We start from the raw sequence: 22,095 nt of genomic DNA on the forward strand, positions 1-22,095 counted from the left end.
ATACAGTGTTCTATGGAAACTCGATGCTTAAATAGAGATAAGCTATGGCCTGGTACAATGGAGCAATCCCTTTCCCTTACTAAGGTCCCCAAACACGATCTACAAGCCCGTCATCAAAACCCATCTCTCCTCATCAGACGGATGGAAACCAGAGGCCCAGAAGGGAAGGGAACTTGCTGGGATCACCCCGCCTGTTTTCTGCAGATCCCAAAGAACCAGTAGGCTAGTCCGGGAATTGTTCTACAATACTGGGATGCCTCCAGAACACCCACTTTCGAGTATACTTCCTGGTGCTTCTTACCGTTACAAGCCAGTCTACAATTAATAACAGCTACTTAAGCATCTGGAAATGCTAAATTAAAGTAAAAAATCACCTGAATGGAAAATCCTGATCAAAAACTTCTACGTTAAATGAAAGTTTTCCACATCAGTCATGCTATCATATAGAATACACATTAGTGGAGGGAATGAAGAGGGGCCCCGCATTTTTAGTAAGTGACGTGCTAATCTTTCTTCCCCTTTTCTAATGAAAAGGTGACTAGCAAATGTACTTATCCCTGAAAACAAACTCTCCACAGACTCTTCTTCAGACTCACGCTGGTCTGTCTTCCAGGATGAGTGCGGTGGTGGAAAGAGGCTCAAAGTCAAGATGCTTCCTCACATTCTGCTTTGGAGAGGGTGGCCTGCTAGGTCGTCCAGCCTTGTCTTCATATTCCTAGGACAAAGAAACCAGGGATAACTCCAGGCCCGGCCAATTCTGATATTACGAAGCCCTTTTCAAAGTAAGCAAGGTGTTTTGTTGTGAAGTCCTTTAAGTCGATTTTGAGGATGATACACTGAAAATATTTCTTGCTCTTTAGAAGGGAAAACTGCCCATGAAAGGGGTTCAGCTCTGCAGTTCAGGCCATCACGTTATGGGGACTGTGGGCTTCCCATACTGGTAGGGAAGTCGCTAAGGATCTCATCATCCCAGCTGCTCCTCTAAGGGCCCGCAAACATCGACTCGGGTCTCCTAGGCTGCTTCTGGGTAAGGGGTGTGTATTCTGTCTTCTGGACACCGTAAATTTGAACTGATTATTGCAGTGGTCACAGGGAAGCTCAGAGTCAGAGTGACAGCCAATTCTAGCATTCATCTGACGCCCACCCCTGGCTTCATCTCCCACTCCCACCCTAAATTTCTAATGCATTTCCTTTTACCCCACAGCATTTTATCTATTTTTGTTTGCCTTTCAAACCTTTCCTGAAATGAGGATGGGCTTAAAAATTAAAAATCTTTTGCTTGAAGGTGATGAAAGCTGTTTCATTTTCTTAAAGCAGAAACGTCAAGAAAGAAATTCTTTAACATCTTTGTGCGAAGCCATCACTGCAAGCTGTTACACGAATAATTGTGCCATGCCCTGGAAATCTACGAGCGGCCTCCACACTTCCAGGTCATTAATTCGTCCTATGAGCTGCAACCACAAAACCTCAGTCACACCTGGTGACCCACATTCCAAACACCCAACCAGCAGAGTTCAGGAGAGCCAAGTAATCTGTGCCAAAGAGTCCAGTTTCTGCAACTGTGTGTGTATGCGTGCCTGTGCATGTGTACCCTTAGCCCTCTGTAAAAATAAAAAAACAGTGTTCTCTTGTTGCCTATTATAGACAAGGCTCTCAGGACCCTCCCTTAAGGGAAGGCAACCTAACTGGGAAGACAGGACAAACAACCCAGTAGATTAAACTAAGATTTAAATAACCACTCCCGATACAATAGAAGCAGTATCAGGAGTGGAAAGTGATGAATTGCTAAATGAATTTTATTAACACTAGTTGTCAAGCGGGGTGTTACTGGTAAAATTATTTGGCAAGCAATTATTCTCTCAGCCAGGAAAGCCTACAGAGGCTTCTAAAAAGTTAAAAGAAAAAATTTTTTCCTCAAAACCCACAGGCTATGAGACGCGTGTGCACCAAGAAACAGGCGGGTGGGGCAGTTTCTGTACATCTGGATGTACAAGGTTAGATGTCTTAACACTGTTTATCCCGGTGTAAAATGGTTCCATTAAAATCTAAAACGACCTCCACTCACCCAAAGCGGAGAAAACGGACTCACTCTGTCATCCATTCAAACATCTGAGCACCTCCACGTGCCAAGCACTCAGCTGCAACTTCACAAGCTATTAAACAGCCATCTGAAGTACCCTATGCAGCCATCAGATTCTACATACGCACCCGACGTAAAATCTTGTATTCTATAGGAAGTCTACCAGAAGGTGTGTGCTGAGAAAGATCCTGAGGCACGCTGCATATTAACAAGAATTGTTAGCGGACGCCCTGCAAGGTGCTACTTACTTGCTGATGCGGGTCTAGTGAGCTCTATGCCAAGGCCGAAGGCGCTGAGCCCCGAAGGCAGAGGCCCCAGCGTGCGGATGCCCACCTCCACTGGCTTTGTGTGCTTTACACATAGTTTAACTTTATCTCCATAATGATCTCTACGGCAAGTGTCACCGCATTTGACAGGTAGGGCCACTGAGGTTCAGAGTGAAGTGACTTGCCCCCAAGTCCATAGCCAGCAAGGAGCCGGGCCTGCAGGACTCCCCACTCCGCCACTCTGCGCAGGCCCAACCTCTCCTGTGGATATACTCAACAAACAGGTGTGCAGTTCTGGAGGGAAAAGGCCAGGTCCTACTCGAGTTAAGTGTGGTCTTCGGGGCCAGACGGGCCTGGGAGCAAATTCAGATCCACCAGGAACTAGCTGTGACCCCCGGCAAAGCACAGCTTAGAATCCCTGCACCTCATTTCCACATCTGCAAAAAGGGAAACAGCACCTAGCAGACAGGGCTGTCTAAGGAGTGGCAGAGGCTTGTGAGCAGTCCGCACAAGCCTCTGGGTGCAGAGGAAGTGCTCCGTAAAGGCTGGCCCTGGCTGCCGTCTGCCATGACCCTTTTTCTCCTCGGGCTTGAAACTGTATAAGGCAGAAAAAATGCTCTATGGCCAAACAACAATCAAGGAGCCCTGCGAGGTCTGCAAAGAGCACAGGTACGAAGACGCGTTGTAAAGTTAATTAAATGCCTTGACTTGTGATTTTAAAAAAATCAGTCTCTTCAGTTAGAGCTCGGAGGCTCCATCACAAACGGTAACAAGCGGCACAGTCGCAACGGGCCAAGCACTTTACACACACGGAATTGGCTCAACTTGCCCTTCACACTAGCTCCCCACAACCCCGAGAGAGGAGCTGCCGTAAGGTGGAGGCCGGGCTGGGGCTAGAGGAGCTGGACCAGAGGCCAGCACCCTGGCTCTGCCCCTGCACTGCTCACCGCAGACTGCCACTCGCTAGAATGCATGATCCAGTTTAATCATTTATATTCAGTCTAAATGAAGCTTTCAACTATGACACAAACCTGTAATAGTGAATTAAGTGCAGATGCAAGTCAAATACTTATGTTTGAACCACACAGAGCCCCGCATGATTTAAAAAAAAGGAGGCCTGGCCTGTCCATACTTGAAATCCCAGGGAAAGCCTTTTCAAAATTCTAAATGGCATTTCAGAATACGAATGGCTTTGGAAATTGTTAACAGATCCTACTCCACATGTAGTTCTCACACTGCTACCTAGAGGGGTCGACAGTAAGCTCATCTTCCCAGCCAGACAAACCAACTTCAGGAACAAGAAAGGGGACGATTCACTCTCAGGACAAACAACTTTCAGCTGTGAGTTACCAACACTGAGGTCAGCATGTGACATGGCAAGAGCTAGGGCTTCGGAAGCGAAAAGACGGAGTTCTAAATCTAAGTCCTGGCTCTGATCTGGGGCAAATCATCTTGCTTCTCTCTCGGCTATAAAACGGTAGCAACTGTGAAGACTCCTGTGATGATGAGATCACGAGACAAACACTCAACGGCTGCCCATAAAGTATGAGCCCTTTCTGTGTGCCAGGCAAATGGTGGGGTCGGCCCAGCCCCGGTGCAACTCATCGTTCCAAAGTTTCTTCTCCTCTTGGGGCCCTTATGGGATCAAGTTGAAGTCTCTTGGTTTAAACCAAGTAACAATACCATTCATTGCTGTGCTCATCAGAAGTCCTGCAGGCTCATCAGTATAAACCATCCATTCAAGGAACCACTACAGATTCCAACACGCTGCATAACCCTAGAGGGAATTTAGAACAGGGTTCTGCAAAGTTCTAGTGGCAAATCAATTTTACTGGTCACGACAGTATTTTTTTTAAATCAAACAACACAAAAATACAGAGTGCACATAGTAAGGACAGTTTGTTTCAGTTCTATACCTACTTATAGCTATGCCTTCTTGAGAGAAATGAGTCTCAACCTAAATTTTCTAACCCGGGGATGGGGGTGGGGTGTTGTGTCAGAATAAAAAGTTTACAAGTCACTAATTTAGAAGAGGTCACAGTCCCTGCCCAGAGTGGTGTGCCTTGTATCCTGCTGGGAAGGTAAGACCAACACCAGAGAGACAGCAGCAAACAAAGCCTACTGCACCCAACTGGGGGCTAAGTGCGGCTGTGGTCTGATAATGCAGCAAAGGTTCAGGAAGAAAGCAGTACACCAGGGCAGCCGAGCAGAGCCTCAACTCCACACAGGGGCCAGGAGCTCATCTGTGAAGGGGCCTGGCACTTTAGCAGACCTGCAGACCCCACCTTGAAGGGCTCACTCACTCTAGCAGGGGCAGTACGATGCCAGCAGAGGCTATGAAACCAGAGCAGACGATAAAAAATGTGGGAGCCCCAAGGACAGGACACCTGTGGCTGGAGAGAATCAAAGGAAACAGCTCATAAAGGGTGCCATCTCAATGGACAAAGGACAGGGGAGAGCTGGGCTGGAAGCCGTGAGGGAGGGGCAGCCCGACAGCACAAGCAGCAGCCAGGAGATGACGGCGAACAGGCTTCTCTTCTCTTCTCTGAGCATGAACGCTTTATTACGTGGCGAATGACGCCGGGTCCAAGTTCTGTTCTAGACTTCATGGTCTCAACAACAAGCTTCCCAGAGCTGACGGGACAAGCCAAGACCAAGCGAGAGAGAGAAAGGAAGAGCTAGACTGGGGTAGAGCCCGAAAGTAAACAGTGTGAGGTGTGATGCGCCCATTCGATACATCCAATGGCAAGGTCTGCATCATGTGCATGATCTGAACAGTGCTGGAGATAAGGATGGGGCATCAGACTCCTAAATAAAGTTATAATCTGCCAGTTGAAGAAGAAAGAAAAAAGTGTCTACCTCGACAGACATCTGTGTAAGAGGAGAAGATCAAGATCCTCAAACAGTAAAGAAAGTGCTCCTGGTAGGATGACAAGAGGGGTGTGACTGCTACGCACAGAACTGGAAGAGTGCTGTAAAAGACAGCCAATTACGCCCAAACATGGTAACAGAAGCCCCCTAGCTTCCTGGAAATCTATGTTAGTTACAAGGAGAGAGGCTCATCAGTTAAAACCTGTGCTTAAGCCTTGGACTCAACTGGTATAGCATCAAGATTAGCCTTTTAAAATAACGAGGGGGTTTTAGAGGTACGTCTGGAATAAAGCATAGCAGGTCACCACGTGGCACCTATGAACAGACTGACGTGAAACCAGCGTGAGGGACAGAGAGTACGGCGGCAACCCTGTGGGCACCGGCTGAGGACCCTGCAGAGGAAGCACTGTGAGTTGGCGGCAGGCCTGGGTCTGAACCATCACCTCCAGATCATCACCAACGGCAGTGTGACCTTGGGCATGTTCCTTCGCCCCTCCAAGCCTGCTTCCCCACCTATTAAATGAGAATGAATTAACGAAAGACACATGGCCATAGCAGGTGCCTCAAAATGACAGGGAGTATTACTGTCATTATTTTGCCGCAGAATTACTTTTCACAACACTTCCCGCTAAGAGTGGTGCTTAATAAGGTTGTGAAGAGTAGATGAAAGTAAAGAGCCCAGAACACTGCAGCTGGCGTCACACTTTGCCATTTATAACAAGCAACTTTTGGGGGGAGAGGGGTGTTGTCTCACAATCTGGGACGAGATCTGTTCTATTTTGCCATTTTTAGTGGTTAAGAGTGGCCTGAACAGGTCTTACAAATGCTGGGACTTCCAAAACGACAGTACTGGTGACCAGTGAGGCTGACCTCACAGTAAGAAGGACCCTCCGGAATCCTCTGAAGGGCTCCTCAGACTTCAACTCTTTTCTCTCCTTACCACAGTCTTTTTCCCAGAAAGCATCCTCTAGGTTACCAGAAATGTTGGCATTTGGGACAGCAACTCTCAGGGGGCCTTTCTAATTGTCATGTTACTTACAAAACATGTAGAACACAGAGGTTCACCTGTGGACTGGTGAATGAAATGTGTTCAAACTGAACTGTGGGTTTTAACAAGCTTGGTTACTGCTACGATCTGACCACCTTACTCGGACCCTGAGCAAACGGGGTACAGCCTGAGCTCCGTACAAAGGCTTCTTGCCCCCAGGATCACGGGCAATGAATGCCATTCAGGCCTCTAAGAGGGGTGCCTGGCCTGGACTGACCTCAGTCTGAACACAGGGTGCGATCCCCCTCTGGGTGGTAAGAATTAGGACGCGCTGGCTCTCTCTCCTACAGTCCCCCACTGTACCCATTAAAACTCAACCCTGTGAGGAAATTACATGGAATCACAGACAAAGAATGGCAGGGGGGAGGAAGGCGCATCACCGCGGCCACATGCAAGCTTCAGCTCGTTGGAACAGATGCGTGTAACACACACACATGCACACGGGCGCACCCACGCTGGGGCCTCCGGCCGGTGACGGGCGGGCAGACCCCCGGAGGGGCGCGGGCGGGGCCCCGGCCCCACTCACCATGAACGCCGCGGGGCTCAGAGGCGCGCGGCCGGCGGCTCCATGCCCGAGTGAGCCGGCGAACGAGCGAGCAAGCGGGGCTCCGCGGCGGGACCTCGGGCGGCGGCTCCGGCGGCCGGGCGGGGGCGGCAGGCCGCTCAATCGCGCGCAGATGCCGCGCAGCCGATCCGCGGCTCGGTTTCGGCGCGTCAGGCCTGGCTCGCCGGGACCCTGGGCGTCGGGCGGGGCTGGGGGAGGACCCGGGTCCCCCAAGTCCCAAGGGGTTCCTCCTCTGGCCGCCCAGGTAGGGAAGGTCGCGCGGCGCCCTCCAGACACCGGACGTGCCCACGCAGGCGGGGAGTCCAGACGCGGGCTGTCCGCCCGCGATACAAACCGGGCCTAAATGCTCGCGCCAAGCGAGTTAGGCTGCGTCCTCAGCACACAAATATCACGCTGGAAAACGTACACTCCAAAAAGGAAGCGGTGACACGCCAAACAACGTACGCCAAAGCTCTGCTTTGTGAGATTTTCTAAAAAATGACACAAGTACATTACCGGAAGGCACTACATAAGAATAGTAACACTAGTAACCTCTGGGTAGTGGAGTGACTATGAGCCATTTTATTCTCTTCTTTATACGCTACTGCGGATCAAATGCTTTCCACAGTAAGATCAGTTCAATCAGAGCGTCAGGGTGCAAGCAGGAACACCTAGTGATGGAAATCTGGCTAGTGACTGCTTCTCGGGGACTGACTGGGAAGGGGCAGAACATATCCCCAGGGGGTGCCAGAAGTATCGTCTTGATAAACATTCATCACAACTAACTGAAGAGTACACTTCGGACGGCAGCATTCCACTGTTTGGAGAGCATACCTCAATGTTTTAAGTCTTTAAAATCTGCACAAGGTCAAAATTATTTCTGGTCAGCCCATGGGTCCAATGTCCAAGTGCTGAACAAACTGGGCTTGAGACAACACAGACTCTCCTTCCGGAAGGGAACTCACAAGTCCTCAGACCATGGTACCACGCTTTCCGCAGCTGATTTTCTGGATGATAGCATGACCAAGTTGCCACCAGAAACTTCTTCACTCAGAAGGAGACTACAATGTCCATCAAGCTATAATCGAGAAGACAGACAATGACAGGTGATGGCGAGAATGTGGAGAATCTGGAATTTTCATAAGTCACTAGCAGTTGCAGCCATTTTTGAAAACAATCTGGCAGTTTCTTACGTAGTTCAATATACACCTACCGCACTCCTAGGAACCCACCCAAGAGAAATAAAAAATACACCCACAAAAAGACTTGCCTGCAAATGTTCACAGCAGCATTATTCATAAGAGCCCAACACCAAAAAAAATTCCAAAAACCCATTAAGTGAGGAAGGCATAAACAGCACTGACGCAACAATGAAAAGGGCACTGATACACGCTACCACATGGACACCACACGGGTGAGCCTCAGGGACATTGTGCTTAGTGAAAAGATGCCAGACAAAAGGTAATGTGCATGATTCCATTTATATGAAATTTCCTTCTCTAGAGAGAAAGCTAATTGACGTTTGCTTGGAGCTGGAGGCGGAAGCGGAGATCCACTGCAAACAGGCGTGAGGGGACTTTGTCGAGGGGTGAAAATATTCTAAAACCGGATTGCTGTGACAGTTGCATAGCTGCATAAGTTTATTAAAAGTCATGAACATGTACAATGAGTGAATTCTATGGTATAAAAATTATACCACAATAAAGCCATTTTTTAAAAGTAATAGGATAAAACTGGAGAGGCTGATTCTGGCTGGAATGATTAGGGAAAGCCTTGTTATAAAAAAATTATTCAAAATTTGGAAATAAGACAAAAGCATGGAGGAGAGGTGCCTTTTCCATTTATACCTGGGCGTTTTTTGTTTTTTTTTTTTTTTTTGGGTACGCGGGCCTCTCACTGCTGTGGCCTCTCCCGTTGTGGAGCACAGGCTCCGGACGCGCAGGCTCAACGGCCATGGCTCACGGGCCCAGCCGCTCCGCGGCACGTGGGATCTTCCCGGACCGGGGCACGAACCCGCGTCCCCTGCATCGGCAGGCGGACTCTCAACCACTGCGCCACCAGGGAAGCCCCTACCTGGGCGTTTTTAATATGCCTGCCTGAGGTTTATTTAATTCTCTAGGAGAATGTGCCTGTGCTACTTACTACTCTATTAGAGCCCAGACACTGTGAAGTGACATATTAACTTGCAGATTTATGTCCAATAGAATAGATAACTCTGAAGATGATGTTTTCTTAATCTAATGTAGCAACCTTATTCTAACTCTTTTGGTTTTATGTCTATAAATACCTAGTTCCTCAAATGCCTTTGGAATCAATTTTACCATCTTACTGGTTCATTTAACTGATTTAATGCATCTCCTCAATGTGTTAAATGAACCTTTAACTAACAAGATCATTCAAAAAAAAAAAAGGTAAATGTCATGAAAGAATGGTAGAGTAACTGTTTTAAGAGAATAAAGTGACAAATAACTAAAGGCAATACACAAACCTGACTGGAGGCTGGTTCATGAAGAACAGTTTGGTGTAACTAGAGAAAGCAGAACATGATCTGGTCACGAACATGGTCTGAACATGGTCATGGTAAGATGCTATTATGGAAATTAACTGATAATTTTCTTAAGCCTGATAACACCTTCATGGTTGTGTAGAGAGCTGAATGAATGCTGATGTATTTATGGATAAGATGTCATGATATCTGCAACTTACTTTCAAATGATTCCATTTTTTAAAACTAGAAAGAGGCACAATAAGTGAATATGGAAAAATGTCAACAACTGTTCAATCTAAGTGGAGCACATATGGCTGTTCATCATTAAATTATTCCTTGAACCCTTCTCCAGGTTTGAAATTTTTCTTCACAAGGGGAATAAACCAGTAAGAAGACTGATGACCAACCCTTTAGATCTCATCTTAAATACACATCCCCACAGAAACACTTCCTGCCCTACCATGTAAACTACAGCAAGGCCCTGGTTCCTCTCTCTCCTAGCATCAGGTTCTGTTTTCTCATAGCACTTAATCACAACTTGTAATTACATGACTCTCTGATTAATACTTATTTCCCTCAAGAGACTGTGAAACCTCCGAGGGCGGGGTCTTACTGTAGTCTTCTCCGCGCTGATTGCTAACAAAGTACATGGCACAGAGGAGACACTCAGCATCACTGTTCCATCCTTCATTGCACCCGTCCGATAAGCACTTATGGTGCTTGGCCTTAAGAATAAAGATGAACAAGGTCCCTGCCCTCAAGTCCCTCACAGACCAGCAAACAGACAATTACCACACTATACGGGTGCTCAGTCCTATGATTGAGAGAAATCTGAGGGCTCCAGGAGCCCCAGGAGACAGCTGACCTGGCCTGAGGAGTTACTGGTGACTTTCCAGAAATAATTCCTGCAACTGGAAGAGAGCTGGCGTCCTTCTCACAGCGAGGCGTGGGTTCTCAGCCCCTCCACGCCTCCTACCAACACGTAGTGCTATGCATACTGTAGACATCAGCCAACCGGGGCCCACAGGCTCACTAAATGTAAATATGAGACAGACGCATTAAGCATGTGTTAAATACACATTAAGATGTGCTTCCAAAGCACACTGCTTATCTCCTCTGACAGGCTGTAACCTGCAGGTTACTTTACCAACAGTTTCTATCACATATTTCGGAACTGGGTACCATTCAGAAAGGTTTAACTATTATACCATGTGATGACAGGTTGACTTTTACTAAATTTTGAAACTTAAGGCAAAAATAAGACGTTAACAGAGGCTTTTTCTCTATCTCAGTCTGGCATTAGATGTGACTTCTATCTTAATCCACCTGAAAAGAATTCTTCCTCCTGAAGTTTTTGCGTTAACCAGCACTCATCCCCCTGCTTCCTGTATCTCCACCAGCACACTGGATTTACTTGCTTATTGATTAACCTACAACATTGTTGTCTCTATCCTTTGAGATCAAGGAGGGAAGACTGGGTGATTTGTTTGATGCAGCATCCTAAGAGACAGGCTGACAAACCCAACCTTGCTAGACCACCAGGTTTCACAGGATCAAAAGGTCGTCCCTGGTGGCGCAGTGGTTGAGAATCTGCCTGCCAATGCAGGGGACACGGGTTCGAGCCTTGGTCTGGGAAGATCCCACATGCCGTGGAGCAACTGGGCCCGTGAGCCACAACTACTGAGCCTGCGCATCTGGAGCCTGTGCTCTGCAACAAGAGAGGCCGCAACAGTGAGAGGCCCGCGCACCGCAATGAAGAGTGGACCCCACTCGCCGCAACTAGAGAAAGCCCTCGCACAGAAATGAAGACCCAACACAGCCAAATAAATACATAAATAAAATAAATCTATTAAAAAAAAAAAAGGTCACTGAAGGAACGACTTCAACCTGGGAGACTGGTTAAGTGAACCATGATACAGCTACACAAAGGCCATTACTTAGTGAGTAAAAACGAGATCATGGAAGAATATTTAATGATATGAGGAAATGTCTCTGTTGTCATAGAGATAAGAAGAAAGTCTACAAAGTGGAATGTTTTGAAATTTTGACATCCATCCATTTAACAAACCTGTATTAACCATTCACTAAAGCTAGGTACTTCCTATTCTGGGCCCTGGAGATAAAGTGAGAACCAAACAAGGTCTGGTCCTAGGTTTCATGGGCTGTGCAGAAAATACCTGAGAGTTCTGTGACAGAGTGACAACGGATGGGCGACAGTGGGTGGTTCTTCAGACGGGGTGGTCAGGGAAAACTTCTTAGAAGACACCACCTAGGAGGGAGCATCTGAGCTAGGACCCGATGAGTCTCATTCAACCCTAACAATCCCATGAGGTAAGTACTGTGCTACGCTGAGTGACGGCCCCCAAACATGCCCATGTCTTAATCCCTGGGACCTGGGACTGTTACCTTACATGGCACAAGTGATGGACCTTGAGATGGGGAGATTATCGTCGATTATCTGGGTGAGCCCAAAATAACCACAAGTGTCCTTAAAAGATGGAAGCAGGGACTTCCCTGGTGGAGCAGTGGTTAAGAACCCGCCTGCCAATGCAGGGGACATGGGTTCGAGCCCTGATCCGGGAAGATCCCACATGCTGCGGAGCAACTAAGCCCACAACTACTGAGGCTGTGCTCTAGAGCCCGCGAGCCGCAACTACTGAAGCCCACGCACCACAACTGCTGAAGCCCGCCCACCTAGAGCCCGTGCTCCGCAACAAGAGAAGCCACCATGACGAGAAGCCTGTGCGCCGCAACGAAGAGCAGCCCCCGCTCGCCACAACTCAAGGAAGCCCATGAGCAGCAACAATGACCCAGCAGAGCCAAAAATAAATAAATAAATTTATTAAAAAAAAAAAAAAAGATGGAAGCAGAGGGAGATGTGACTATAGAAGGGGAAGGCAGTGTGTTGATGGGAACAGAAATTCCTTGGCCACAAGCCAAGGAATGCCAGCAGCTTATAGAATCTGGAAAAGAAAGAACAGATTCTCTCCTGGAGCTCCTAAAAAGACCAGCCCTGCCAACACTTTGATTTTAATCTGGAAGACTCATTTCAGACTTTTGACCCCCAAACTATAGGAGAATAAATCTGAATTGTTTTAAGCCACCAAGTTGGTGGTAACTTATTACAGGAGCAACAGGAAACGAATATAGGTACTATCACCATCATCTCCCCTACCCCCCTCTTCTCCCTAGATGCAGCAACTAAGGCTCTGAGTAACTTCCCCAGTTAAGTAAACAGCTGGTCAGATGCAGGGTGGGATTTAAACCCAGGCAGTCTGGCTCCAGGGCCTCTTCCTATCAACTCCCCTAATGCACTGCCTCTGAACTAGGATCCCCAAATAGTGTTCCCTTTGTGGCCCTAAGGCCTTGTTAACTACCAGACACAGGCATAAGATCAAGGAACAAATGCAACACTTGCCTATTAATTAGGGATATCACGGAGTTTCCAGTACCAAAGAGAAGACTCCACCCAAAGTGCTTCCACACGCTGACAAGATGTTAAGTAATATTCTGAGTCCAACTTAGACAAGCAACTTAAAGGGGAGTTTAGAGGAAACTTAACTCGAAGGAAAGCAAGGTTAACAGCCTTGCTCTTCTCAAATCTGAGGTTTCTCCAAGTCTAGGCGGGCGCTTGCCGATGACGCCTCCTTGGGAAGGCCAGCTGTGCTCCGGGCCCTGCACCACGCACCACAGCCCAAGACAAGCCAGCCGGGCCTGGCAAAGACCCAAGAAGCGTCTCCCCTGCTGATCCAACAGTGTTTAGAGATTATCTAATACTTTAAAATCTCAACCTTCCATCGGGAATTAGATCAATGTGAAAAAAGCAGTTTTCTTTGGCTGTCAGTATTTTCATATCAACACATTAAATTGCTCGGGGAAGGGCAAAAGCATGTGAAAGCTCCCAAGGGCCACCTCCCCAGGCCTTCCTAGGAAGCTGCCTCGATTCAGCTACTTCCAGGAAACGTGCTTTTCTGGTTCAGCTTATTCAACAGGCCACCCAACTGCAGACACTATCGCCTGAGCCCAGAGTCGGTCAGAAAGTGGATTCAGAACACGGACGGTCGCTTCCGAAGAGCCCCGGCCACAGCACCTTCAAGGTCAGTGCTGGGCGGGTCTCCTGAGAACCGATCATGTACACACCAGAGAGAAGCTGCACAACTCTCTCACAAACGTATGTGTGTGAGTGAAACGTACACCAACGTAATCTGGCTCAGAGAAAGGCCTGGGAGGGTGGGCACTAAACGGTCAGAGACTACAACCAGGAAGGGGCTGTGGAGTCTCGGGTGAAGAGGCTTTCCCATTTGATTCTGCCCACCTCCATCATTTGGGTATTTTACAGGTATTTTTTCATGAACTATTTTTTATAATTTGAAAAAAAAAACAATTTTTAAGCCATTTCAGATGGAATCCAAGACTGATTTTGGCAACGGCAAGTTCCCAAACACACTGAACACGCCTGAGCAACAGCAAAGTTTTTGTTTTTATCCACTCAGAGGAGTAAAGATGTAGCCATGATGTAAGACCAGAACGAGAGAAACCACTGACCTTTACTGAGCTCCCACTTGACACCAACCACTGCTCCAGGAACACCCACACTTCATCCTACTGAACCTTCATGAGCACAGGCAAGATGGGCATTATCTTTGCAGAGGAGGAGACCAAAGGTCAGAGAGGCAAAGTCAAGTCGGCGGCCTAAAGTCACACAACTGACTATGAGTGACAGAATCAGGACACAGACAAGGGGCTCTGTGATCCTAAAGTTAGAGTCCTTCCCAGGCCCCCTGCCTTCCCAAGCCTGAGACCCCTCTGACCCCAGCACTGTTAGTGGTCCCAGTAAAGATCTGTCCATTTCCTGTTCTCTGAACTCCTGTCTCTTCCTGGGAGCCACAGCGGTAAGACTGAAAGTGTGCTCTGAATGCTGCCCTCTCAGACTGACGGGGAAGTGTCCACATTAGGAAAAACAAGCAAACCTTAAGAAGCACTATGCACTAGAATTTCAGTTTATATTATTAAAGGCATCTGAGGTAAGAGAGTTATACTCCTCAGATCAACTAACTGTTGCCACGACAACAGTAGGAGACAATCTACCCACAGAATAAAAACAAAGTTCAAATTAAATGACCACGCTGCCATTTCCCTTTCTTCTCTCTCCCCCTTTTCTTTCTCTTCCAGAAAGGCATCATGTAGAAATCTGATACGTAATTAACTTGCTGCCTCTCTAAAATCCAAAATTAATAGCAATTAGACATTTTATGAGGTGATTTCCTGATAGACTCACCCTCACCCGAAAGGTCCTGGTCCTGTACACGCGTGCCACGTACCACCTGGACAAGCCAAACCTTCCAGAACAGGCTCAGCTTTCTCCTCTGGATCACCCCTCACTGGGTAAAGTTGCCCTCTTTGGCCTACCACTAGGAAGCTCAGTGTCAAATTTGTAGTGCGCCTCTGCGAGCTACATGGGAATCTGTGAGCTGTAGTTTGGGGTATCCATTAGGCTCTTGTTTCGTCTTGTGGTCCTTTGCCCAAATTCCTTAACACTTTTTCGTCTACCATTCTGCATACTTTTTAAAAACTTTTTTTAGAGTAGACGTGCACACAAAATAAAATCCAAAAGGTATCAAAGGGTAAACAGTGGAAGTAGGTCTCCCTCCTCCCCCAGTTCATTCGCCTCTCCAAAGCAATGCTATTATTATCAGTTTCCGAAGGGGCCTCCCTGATACAGTATCCGCACTTACGAGCATATGCCTGTGTCTCATGCATACAGAGCACACTGATGGTTATTCAGCTCGCTTTTTTAAGGTATGCACTGCCTTGCATTTAGGAATTTAACCAATTCCCTACTGCCAGGCATTTAGACGGCTTCCGGTCTTTTCTAATCAATCTTTTTTGTAATCTTCCAATCTTTTGCAATCAATACCCTTATAAAACCGTCAGTTTACCTACGCAGTAACTCATCTGTAAGATAAATTCCTAGAAGTGGAAATGCTGGGTCAAAAGTATCCTAACTGCTTGATTGATTCATTCATTCATGTTAGTTTTATTTTTTAAATTAACATATAGTTAGCTTTTTGGTGTGTAAGTTCTAGGACTATTAAAACACGCTGTCTTATAGCCATCACAATCAAGATACAGGACAGTGCCATCCTCCCCAAAACCTCGTCCATGCTCTCCCTTAGTACTCACTCCTGGCACTGCAGCTTTATCTCTTCAAGCATATCATACAAATGAAATCATACAGCACATATGTAACCTTTTGAGACTGGATTCCTACAGTGAGATAATACCCGTGAGATCTGCCCAAGATTGTTAAAATAGTGGATTACACTGATTGATTTTCAAATAAGAAACCAGCTTTGCACTCCTGGATAAATGCCACGTTTCAATGTATTGCTGAATTCAATTTGCTGATAATGTGTTGAGGACTCCGTGTGTCTTCATAAGGGATACTGGCCTCCAATGTGCTTCTTTTGTACTGTCCTTGTCTGGTTTTGCTGTCAGGGTAATACTGGCTTCATATTATGAGTCAGTCCTTCCTCTTTGAAAATTGGTGTTATTTTTCTTCAAATATGCAGGAGAACTCATCAATGAAACCCCCTCTGGGCTTGGAGATTTCTTTTGCGGGAGGCTTTTAACTAAAATTTCCGTTTCATTAATAATTACAGGACAACTTGGGTTATCTATGGCATCCTGGGTGAGTTTTGGTGATTTGTGATTTTCAAGGAAATGGACCATTCCATCTAAGTTATCAAACTTACGTACATAGATTTATTCATAACATTCTCTTTTATTATCCTTTTAATTTCTTCAGGGTCTACAGTAGTATCTCCTTTTTTCATTCCTCTTACTGATAATTTGGTTCTCCTCTCTTTTCTGTCAGTTTTGTTAGCATTTGATTTTGTTGATAATTTCCAAGAACCAGCTTTTGGTTTCACTGACTATTAATTTTTCTGCTTTCAATTTCAGTGATTTCTGTTCTTATGTGTATTATTTTCTTCCTTTTGCTTGCTTTGGGTTTATTTGCTCCTTTTACAGTTTCTTAAGGTAGAAAATTAGATTGGAGAACTTTTTTCTTTACTAATCTGACTGGTTTAATGCTATAAATTTCCTTCTAAGCACTGTACCCCACAAACTTTGATAGACTGTGTTTCTGTTCAGTTCAAAATATTTTCTCATTTTCCTTGTGACATCGTTATTGTTCCAAAACATATTTAGAAGCATGTTGCTCGTTTAATTTCCAAGTTTGGGGAGATGTTCTTGTTATCTTTCTGTCACTGTTTTAGTGTAATTTCATTGTGGTTAGAGAACGTATTTTGTGTAATTTTAATCCTTTCTGATTTAGTTTCTTTTATAACGCAGGTTACGGTCTATCTTGGTGGCCATCCACGTGTGCTTGAAAAGAATGTGTGTTGTGCTCTTGTTGGAGGGTGGAGCGTTCTCTAAATGTCCGTTAGCCTGGCTCACTGACGGTAGGTTCTTCTATGTCCTGGCTAATTCTGTCAATAGCTCTACCAATTACAAAGGGGGTGCTGACACTTCAGTTGTAACTATGGATTTGCCTACCTGTTTCAGATCTCTCAGGTTTTGTACCATGTATTTTTGCATGTCTTTTATTATTTTTTATTTTTTTATTTTATTATTATTTATTATTTTGCAGGTCTTTTATTTTGCAGGTCTTTTATTAAATGCTCATTTAATAGCATTATGTCTTCACTGGTAATTACCTTACCTTATCCCTGGTAATTTTCTTTGCTCTGAAGTCTACTTTTTCTGATACTAATCTATCTACCCCATCTTCATTTTGGCTAATGTTTTCATGGTGGTGTTATCTTTTTCCATCCTTTAATTTCAACTGCCTACTTTATATTTGAAGTGAATTTCTTTCTTTTTTTTTTTTTTCTTTTTTTGCGGTACACAGGCCTCTCACTGTTGTGGCCTCTCCCATTGTGGAGCACAGGCTCTGGATGTGCAGGCTCAGCGGCCATGGCTCAGGGCCCAGCCGCTCCATGGCATGTGGGATCTTCCCGGACCAGGGCACGAACCCGTGTCCCCTGCATCGGCAGGCGGACTCTCAACCACTGTGCCACCAGGGAAGCCCGAAGTGAATTTCTTTTAGACAGCAATCTGTCAGGACTGAGCATTCAGACACACAAGTGGTATGCTCACACAATTTACATGAAGGTAAATTATTGGTATCTTTCAATTTGGGCCTACCATCTTATTTGTTTTCTATTTTTCCTTCTTCTATTTCCTCTTTCCTACCTTGATTTCAGTTCTTGGAACTTTTGAGAATTCTATTTTAACATACTGTGTTTTTCACTCTCTCTATGTGTAGTTTAGTGGTTGATCTGAGATTTACAATATATATTTTTCTCAATCTAATTAGTATCAATATTTTAGCACTTCAAGTGGAATGGAGAAACTTTTCCATCATATCCCCTCCTCCTTCGTGTTTTATTTGTAATACGTATTACATCCACATGTGCTGAAAACCCCATACAACATTATACTTTTTGCTGAAACCAAACATATTTCAAAGAATTCATAAAGAGAACAATGGTCTACTGTATTCATGTGGACATTTACCATTTCTGTTCCTCTTCCTTCCTAATGTTTCAAGTTTCCTTCTCGTATAATGTCCCTACTGTCTGGAAAACTTCCTTTAGTAATTTTTTTAGATCTGCTGGCAACAAATTCTCTCAGTTTTCCTTTATCTGAAAAGATCTTTATTTCACTTTCATTCCTGAAGGGCATTTTTGCTGGATATAGAATTTGGGGTTGATAGTTCTTTTCTTTCAGCACTTTAAAAATGCTGAAATCATTCCTGCTGGCTTCCATGGTTTCTGATGGGAAAATCACAGTCAGCTTCCTTTTTCTTAATTTGTTAATATCTTATACATCTTTTACACGTGAATATAACTGAGAAGTATTACTAATTTATCTAAAGGAGCCCCTTCCCCACTTCCCAATAACGGACCACAAAGCCACAACCACCTCCTGCCAAGGCTACACCAGGAGCACCTCTTTAAGAAGATTTCATCCACATGACCTCACTGGAGCAGAGGCTCAAAATTTCCCAGCAAGTCACTACTTCTCAAACCTTAGGGCACATCGGATTCACCCACAGAGCCTAAACAAAAACAAAACACCTGTCAGACTGGAAGCGAGGTATGAGAAAGAGAAGTCAAGAGCAATTCTAAAGTTTCAGGCCTGAAAAAGAAGGCTAAGGCTGTCATTCACCAAAATGGGGAAAGCTGCAAAGGGAACAGGTCTGACAGAGTGGAAAAAGAAAATCAGAGTCGGGACTTCCCTGGTGGCGCAGTGGTTAAGAATCCGCCTGCCAATGCAGAGGACACTGGTTCGAGCCCTGGTCAGGGAAGATCCCACGTGCCGCGGAGCAGCTAAGCCCGTGCACCACAACTACCCAGTCTGCACTCTACAGCCCGCGAGCCACAACTACTGAGCCCATGTGCTGCAACTGCTCCCTCGTGCCTAGAGCCCGAGCTCCGCAACAAGAGAAGCCACCGCAATGAGAAGCCCGCGCACCACAACAAAGAGTAGCCCCCGCTCACCGCGACTAGAGAAAGCCCGTGTGCAGCACCGAAGACCCAACACAGCCAAAAATAAATAAATAATTTTTTAAAGAGAAAGAAAGAAAGAAAATCAGAGTTTAGCTCGGTGCTTGTTAGCCACGAAATGTCTATCAGACGTCCAGGTGGAGCTGTCCAGTAGGCAGCTGGCTGCCTATGTCTGGAGTTCAGGGGTGAAGGCCTGGCTGGTGGTCGGCGTAGGCATGACATTTGCAGCCTGAGTCCAGCGGAGATCTCCCAGAGGCGCCCACGGATGAAGAAGCGCTCGAGAGGCACCCTAATGTTCAGAGGGCTGGAAAGCTGAGGGCACCCGGCAAAGGAAACTGAAAAAGGAGGAAGAGTGTGGTGACCTGGAAGCCACAGTAAGAAAGCCTCCCAAGGAGCAGAGAAGTGGACAAGGGCTGAGGGAAATAACCACTGGACCTAGCACCTGGAGGTCACCTGAAAACCAATCTCAGAGAAATGTGCTCAGTGGTACAGAAGCGTCTCAGGACGGCTGCGCTCTACTTCTCCTTCGCAACATTTATCACAGCTACAATTACCTGTAGAGTTACTTGTTCAAATCTTTCTTTCCCCGACCCCTGGTAAGTTCCAGTGAAGGCAGGGGCCGAATAAGTCTTTGCCCTTCATTATAATAACCAGGATTGATCCACACAGTGTCTCAAATTTGTGGAACACGTGAAAGGACCATGGAATCCAAGAAAGAAGGTTCCTCTTCATTCACAAACAAAGGACTGTACTTCTGTGACAGCATCGCCACCCGCACCAATCTGGCCAGAGCCCTGGTCCACACAAACCCAATGACAGGAGATCTGAAGGCAGCTATCTTCAAATACCTTCTCCCCGGCTTTACTCTCAAGAGCTTCGCCAGCCCACCAGCAATGGCCGAACGTGTACACGGCATACCTGGGCCCTTTATTTAACCCGCTGTGGGCAAAGACGGCTATTTTCCTCCTAATAGCCAGCATTCCCTTCTCACACGGCAGTGGTTCATAAATTTTGGTGTGTGTTAGAACAAATGCCTGGAGCACTGTTAAGACACAACGTGTGGTGCCCCAGCCCCAGAGTTTGTTTCAGTGTGACTGGGGTGAGAGGCCTGAGAACTTGTGCTTCTAACAAATGCCCAGGTGATGATGATGTTAGCTTGGGGACCACAATTTGAGAACCACTGGTGTAGTGTGATTCTCATAGTTATTCTTGGTCATTTTTGCTTCCCCTAGGAAAAATCATAATGCAAGCTGACAGAAAATTACTTGCACTTCAAAATGTTTATGAAATTTGAAAAGTTAACAGAAAGTATCAATAACATTGCATCATTTCCTTAAAAATGGCAACCAAAAAAGAAGGCCCAAACCAAGAGAATGTGGCCCAGTTACAGTGAAGTCAGCTGTGCCCCAGAGCACCCTGGGCAAACCACATACAGCACCCAGTCCACTTAATGGAGCAATTTATTAACAAAAAGTCACGACAGCCACACCCGAGTGCTAACTCTGGGCCACACACTGTACTAAACATTGGGCAAAAATACTTCACATACATTATCTGTTAATTTATAAGTTAACAGGCCCATTCTGCAGATGAGGAACCAGAGAAGTCACTGGCCCAAGGTCATACAGACAAGAAGAGGGGACGCCGGAAATCAAACCCGAGCCTTCAAGTCCAAAGATCTTGGCTGGTGTTCGTACCTGAACCCTCGGCTCACCACGGGCTCCTTGAGACATGTCCACCCATCCGCTTTTGTGTTTCCAGTGCCCAGTACAAGACCTGGCCCCAAAATGGCGCAAGGTTTGCTGAAGAAGCAAACTAAGGGATCTATGGAGGGCACAGGCTCACCCTCTCACACTGTGGTCCATTTCTCAGTCAAAGGAAACACACAATGATACCAGCAGACACTTTCTAGCACTTGGGACATTCATAACTGCTTGCAGCACATGATGTATACTCACTCATTTAATCCTCACCACCTCGGAGGTAGGTACTATTATTCTCCTAACGTTGAAGAGCAGGAAAATGAGGCTCAGAAGGGTTAAGGAACTTGCCCAAAGTCACACAGCCGAAGTGTAGCAGAGCTGGGATCCAAACGCAATAAGTCTGACTCCAGAGTCCATGCTTTTAAATCACTACGTGATGCTACCTCTCTCAAGTATAAAAAACTTCCAAAGAGAAAGGGAAAAGGAATTAGAGTTTACTAAGTACCTCAATTATGCTTTAGCTCTAACTAGAGTTATTGTCACCATTTGGGATCACAAGTCTGGACACTCGGACCCCAGTGATGGGCTCTCTAAAGTGGGGAGGGGAGGCTGTGTGAGCCGACACCTGTGACAGCAGCCAGCTCGAGCCTGGTGCCCAGGAGCTTCCTCCCAGGGGCAGGTCCCCGGCTCTGGATCCCTCTCAGGCCTTGCCAGCTCGGGGGAGGAGGGGACAGGGTGACAAATGAGAGGGCCAGAGACACAAAGCATGAGCAAACAGGACAGAGGCAGGATTGTATGACGCATGCAGGTACGATTACATCCTTTATTATTGATGGTTAGAGCCAGATGGCCCTCTTCTTTGCAGTACTGTGTTACTACATAATTAGCTGACCTAGTCACTTCAGTTCACAAAAATCCTTTAAGTCCAAGAACATAATCCACGTTCACCGTAAAAAAACGGTACGACACAGATAACAAAGAAATTCAAACATGATGCAAGTGACATTAAGAGCCATGGGAAAATCTATTTAGCATGATGGTTACTTTTTTGAGAACCATAGATTTCTTTAAGAATTTTATAACAGGTTAGCTACTGAGTTTCCTAAGAAATGTATAGCTTAGCTCTGCATACAAACACATCATATTTTAATTGTATGCTATTTTAACAAGCCTACACGATAAGTGATTCAAATTCAAAATGTAACAGTCTATAAAAATGAATTCCAACACTGATTTACTTTGTGAGTTTCCTAGGTCCAGACAACTGCTATAAGGAACACTACACAACATTCAAAACATCTTTAATTTGACGAGGCATAAAAAATGAAATACGTGCAAAGCCAGCTTGTTGTCCAAGCCAGAGCCCCAGCACGTGCTCACACACTGCAGCCCTGGACCTCACGTGTTTATCCTCAGAGGGCCGCAATACTCTGCAGCCCCACTGCCACCACTGCACTGAGCCAGACCCCACTGTCTCCCACCTGGACTAGTCCAAGAGCCACACTCTCGCCAGGGGGACC

At 46.1% G+C, this 22,095-nt stretch overlaps 1 protein-coding gene across 7 annotated transcripts in view; it reads right to left on the minus strand.

Moving 5' to 3' along the window:
* TBC1D14 (TBC1 domain family member 14) overlaps positions 1–22,095 on the minus strand; it is a 103,613-nt gene that overhangs the window by 33,248 nt on the left and 48,270 nt on the right. For 5 of the 7 annotated variants that reach the window (XM_033856660.2, XM_033856661.2, XM_033856658.2 and 2 more), the window contains one exon: positions 597–715. The exons of 1 other annotated variant lie outside the window; for it this stretch is intronic. In XM_033856660.2, coding sequence (XP_033712551.1) covers positions 597–715 — 119 coding nt within the window. Of the gene's footprint in view, positions 1–596; positions 716–6,791; positions 6,948–22,095 lie in introns of those variants that run through there. One more of the 7 variants, XM_033856663.2, reaches the window with a different exon arrangement.

Source organism: Tursiops truncatus, chromosome 5, assembly GCF_011762595.2.
Source record: "Tursiops truncatus isolate mTurTru1 chromosome 5, mTurTru1.mat.Y, whole genome shotgun sequence".
In the NCBI taxonomy this organism is placed as follows: Eukaryota; Metazoa; Chordata; class Mammalia; order Artiodactyla; family Delphinidae; genus Tursiops; species Tursiops truncatus.